Below are 4,449 nucleotides of genomic sequence, written 5' to 3'. Positions count from 1 at the left end.
CAGAATGGCAGCCACGCCTCTGTCAGTCTGCCCCAGGGCAGCTGTGGCTACAATCGTAGCTACCACCACCAGAATGAATGTGTGTGAATGAATAACTGACAGTGTAAAGCGTCTTTGAGTGTCCAGAAAAGCGCTATGTAAATCTGATCAATTATTATTATTATTATTATTATTATTATTGATGAACCACACTGTTGCACATATACACCCTCCTGCTGCTGGAAACAGTCACTCTTTCCTCATTACTTCATATAATCTTTTATTTTAGGTTTCAGTCTCAACTCTTATTAAGAAGTTTTACACACAAAAGCTTCGATTACAACCTTAAAATAGATTTTTTTTTTTTAAGGCTTGCATTTATGTACTTCTATCAGACCTATTTATTACTTTTATTACATCCTCTTGTGTTTTACTGTGTTTTATTGTAATATTTATTTGGTATTATTTAAGGGTTTTTATTTTAATTTCGCTTAGTTAATCAGACTTTATTTGCATAGCACTTTTCACACAATGTACCAGAAAGTTCTTTACAGAAGAGAAGGAACAGTTTAATTGATGCTGTAAATGAAGGACTGAAACACCAGAGGTAGGATAAGTCAAGATTCAGAATATCAAACAAAGAAAAGATTAAAAATGTGGTGATAAAAGATAGACAAAATAAACAAAATGTATTTATAAACAACTAGAAAAATAACGGCAATTAATATAATTAATAAAGATAATAATATGAATTTGAATTGCACAGACTATATGAACTGCTCTATACACATTAGCAAAAAAACATGATTATCATTACTATAAATAGGACTGTCTTCTGTTTGTGGCCCTAAACTGTGAACCATCCTGCCTCCTGGATCATTTTCTGGCTATTTCTGGCTTAAAAAATAATTTTAATATTTATCCTTTAATCTGTCTTTTATTGTCCAACCTTGAGTTCCAATTTTACTTTATTATAATATCTATTTTTGACCCAATAGAATTTTGGATCTTATATTGTAATGCACTTTGGGCGGCATCATTAAATGTAAAATAGACTTTTTAAAATTATCATTACTATTTATATCAATAGAACTGTTATAATTAAGTTTTGCCACAGAAAATAGCTTTAGTGTGTGTGGTATTTTCTCCTGTTTGTGTAGCATTTGCTAAAACATACACTGAATATTAAAGTGAATTTTGACTTATTTGGTCTTTTTAACTTTTCATCAAACCACAAAGTGTATTTTCTGACGGGCCCTCAAAATAGTTGGGACATGAATCCGCAGAGATGCAATAAAGGTCAGAGAGTATATACAGATCAGAAAAAAATGTTGGTTTCAGAGACAAACTAATTACTGATGCTTTTGAAATAATNTACAAGAAAGAAGACACTCTTTCTAATGGTCTTGAACCAAGTTTAGTATTCCTGGACTGTGTGTAAAGCTCCTTTTAGACATCGACTACTTTCCGTTAATCTGACAGCTACTTAACACGTCTGATTAACTCTCTGAACAAAAAGCAGTTTCTGGGCTTTTATTTACTCCCGTCCGTTTTCTCCTCACTCATTTTTCAGTCCTGCATCTTAATGGACAGAGCATGAGCAGGGTGAGAAGCAGAGAGAACTCAAACACCTCTTTTGTTCAGCAGGACACAGTTACAATGTCATATGAGAATAAAAAGAAAAAGTTACCGGTAATGTTAAAAATATTTGACTATGTATTTTACAGGAAATGAGAAAGAACTGCAACACATACAACATCTTTCCAGTTGTGCAACCAATAGTGCAAATATATGTATATATATATATAAAATTTACACACTACATGTAATTAACGACTTACAATTTTATTTTATTTTCATACTTCTCTCCTCTTTGCTCTGTGTAAACACAGCCTGTAGTTCAACTGAAAAGTCACTTGACTGTTGGTTGCAGCAAATGGCTTTGCGGTTTTGCAGAATTTGTAGTTTCTGACAGAATCTTGTTAAGGCAAATGATTTATTTTTGCCAATTATATTTAATGAGACACATAGAAAAAGGTAATTCTGATTTTTCTTTTTTTTAAAAAACACACAATTTTAAGCTTAGATTTGGTTAAGTTTCCTGACAGCATTGCAAACATGATTAGTCCAAGGGTCATATGGAACCTGAAGCTGACAATTCATTCTGTTTTCATAGTTTCTGGCTCTGATAAATGCTGCAATTTTGGCAATTTTTTAAAGATAACATTCTTTCAGATCCACCGGATGGTTTTGCAATCAGACGGTTTAACACCCTGGACACTTCTCTGTAGAGCCACAGCAGCAATCCAACTAGCTCAGACCTGCTAACATTTACTTATGAACATGAAAGAAGTCTAAATGAACGCAGTGACACTGACAGGTAGGCAATGTATTGATGTAGGGCCTTTTGTACTTACTGATTGCGACAGCTGAGAAAGCTTCACTAAAAATATGTAACATAATCCCAGACGTAATTATGAAGCAGCAAGTCTGACTGCAAAGAGGGTAGGTTTTAATTTTTTTGAAACAGTAAGGCTCAGAGGGCTCGGCTGCAACAGTCCAGTCCATACATGTCTCAATAAAGTTGTTAGAACACTGATGTGTGAACAACACAAAACCATCACTTGCCTCAGACTTGATGAGTTGTAGTTCTGGTTTCAGCACCTCGAGCTCCCTCTTCAGACTCTCGTTTTCTGTTTCTCTCTTCTCCAGCGGAGCATCAGGTACTCCCATTTGACTGAGCAGATAGTACTGTCATGATAAAAAGCTTAACATTAGAGTGGATACCAAATGAAAAAGATAATGTATTTTATCCTCTGACTTGAATGTGAGCGTACCTGCGGCATCGGGGACGCTGATCTAAACTCCGGCTGTGGCTCAACCTCCTCCTCCTCATGACGCTCCTCGTTGGGCATCACCACCACCGGCTTTTTATACTCAGCCAATGCAGCGGCACGGAGGAAGTTTGGAGGCTCCTGGAGAGTTGTGATAAACAGAGTACATGTGAAAGATGGAAAACCACATAAAACAGATGGATGGACAGGAGAAAACACTCATGAAAGCTTACATCTGGAAGATCTGGGATCCGGATAACACTTTTAAAGAACTCCATTTCTCTGGCTCTGTTGAAGAACTGAGTGAGGCTGCAGCAGAGAACCACAGCTGTTAGTAACGGAGCACATGCAGTTCTAGGGTTGTTTTTCCCTGTTTTCCTGTTTTAGATTTTCATGATTTAACATGTCAAAGTGTAATGAGAATTAGCTTTAGCGATATTTGCATTGTGCATTGTTCCAAGTAACCCTTTGAACTCCAAAACCTCAGTTTAAAAGGCATGTTATCTTTAAAAAATGCCAAAATTATCACCTGGGAAAGACAAGTTTGATGATCAGAGAGAAAATGTTCCAATGGTCCTTGAACTAGTCTCATATGATATTCAACCAAATTTAAGCTTAAAATCTTGACTTTTGATCACAATCTCTTTATTCTACATGTGTCACTTAAAAAACTGATGAAAAAAAAACAGTTTTCTCTAACCAGATTCTGTAAAAAAAAAAGAAAAAAAAGAAAAAGAAAAATATATATATGTATATAAAATTTTGGACTCCACGCTGCAACTGTGAAGCCATAGCTGACTGTATAACTGTATTAAACTGCCCAGTAGCTCTGGCTGTTTCTAGCTATGATTGTGCTGTTTCCTTAGCAGTGAAAAATGAGGCTACGGTGAATAAAACTGTGACTGGAGCAAGAAACACCCACAAACTGTTTGGAGTTCAGAGGGTCAAAAACCCCTCAAAAGAAGAAAAAAAAGTGAGTTTTCCTAATAATACTGATAACTTACCTCATGAACAAATCACGAAACCGCTCTCGATGCCCAAGAAGAACATCTGGAGAGATGCCTGTGAAGCAGAGGACACGATGGATTTAAATCTTGAGCTAAAGCAGCAGAGTTTAACTGAATGAAAAAAAAAACCTGTGTTGCTCACGGCTGTGAAGCTTGAACATCAGTCGCACAGAGAAGTGGTAGAGAAAGCTGCAGTCCAGTATGAGCGGTATCAGTGGAGTCAGCCTGCACTGTCCAGCTGGGGTTGTGGATTTGGCTCCGTTGGCATCCAGCTGACGCAAAACTTTGAGAAGAAAAGCATGACACAAAACAAATAATTTCAATCTGTTGCTCATTTATTGTCCAAGAACTGTTAAAAACCCATAGGGGCAGCTGTGGCTCAGGTGGTAGAGCGAGTCGGTCGATGATCGGAAGGTCGGCGATTCCGCCCTGTAACCTGTTTCATGGTCATTGTGTCCTTAGGCAAGACACTTCACCCGTCTTGTCTGGTGTGAATGCGTATGAATGGATTGTTTGAGGTGGTGGTCGCAGGGGCAGAATGGCAGCCACGCCTCTGTCAGTCTGCCCCAGGGCAGCTGTGGCTACAATCGTAGCTACCACCACCAGAATGAATGTGTGTGAATGAATAA

The 4,449-nt window shown here is 37.3% G+C and overlaps 1 protein-coding gene across 1 annotated transcript in view; it reads right to left on the bottom strand.

The window, feature by feature from the left end:
- The window catches only part of hip1r (huntingtin interacting protein 1 related), a 25,172-nt gene that overhangs the window by 16,883 nt on the left and 3,840 nt on the right, over positions 1 to 4,449 (bottom strand). The window contains exons 7-11 of the mRNA XM_008305232.1: positions 3,963 to 4,103; positions 3,818 to 3,875; positions 3,047 to 3,122; positions 2,817 to 2,954; positions 2,608 to 2,730 (exon numbers count right to left, since the gene is read on the bottom strand). Coding sequence (XP_008303454.1) covers positions 2,608 to 2,730; positions 2,817 to 2,954; positions 3,047 to 3,122; positions 3,818 to 3,875; positions 3,963 to 4,103 — 536 coding nt within the window. The remainder of the gene's footprint in view (positions 1 to 2,607; positions 2,731 to 2,816; positions 2,955 to 3,046; positions 3,123 to 3,817; positions 3,876 to 3,962; positions 4,104 to 4,449) is intronic.

Source organism: Stegastes partitus, unplaced genomic scaffold (genome assembly GCF_000690725.1).
Source record: "Stegastes partitus isolate 25-593 unplaced genomic scaffold, Stegastes_partitus-1.0.2 Scaffold2443, whole genome shotgun sequence".
NCBI classification, from domain to species: domain Eukaryota; kingdom Metazoa; phylum Chordata; class Actinopteri; family Pomacentridae; genus Stegastes; species Stegastes partitus.
This window is presented reverse-complemented; position numbering and strand designations above follow the sequence as displayed.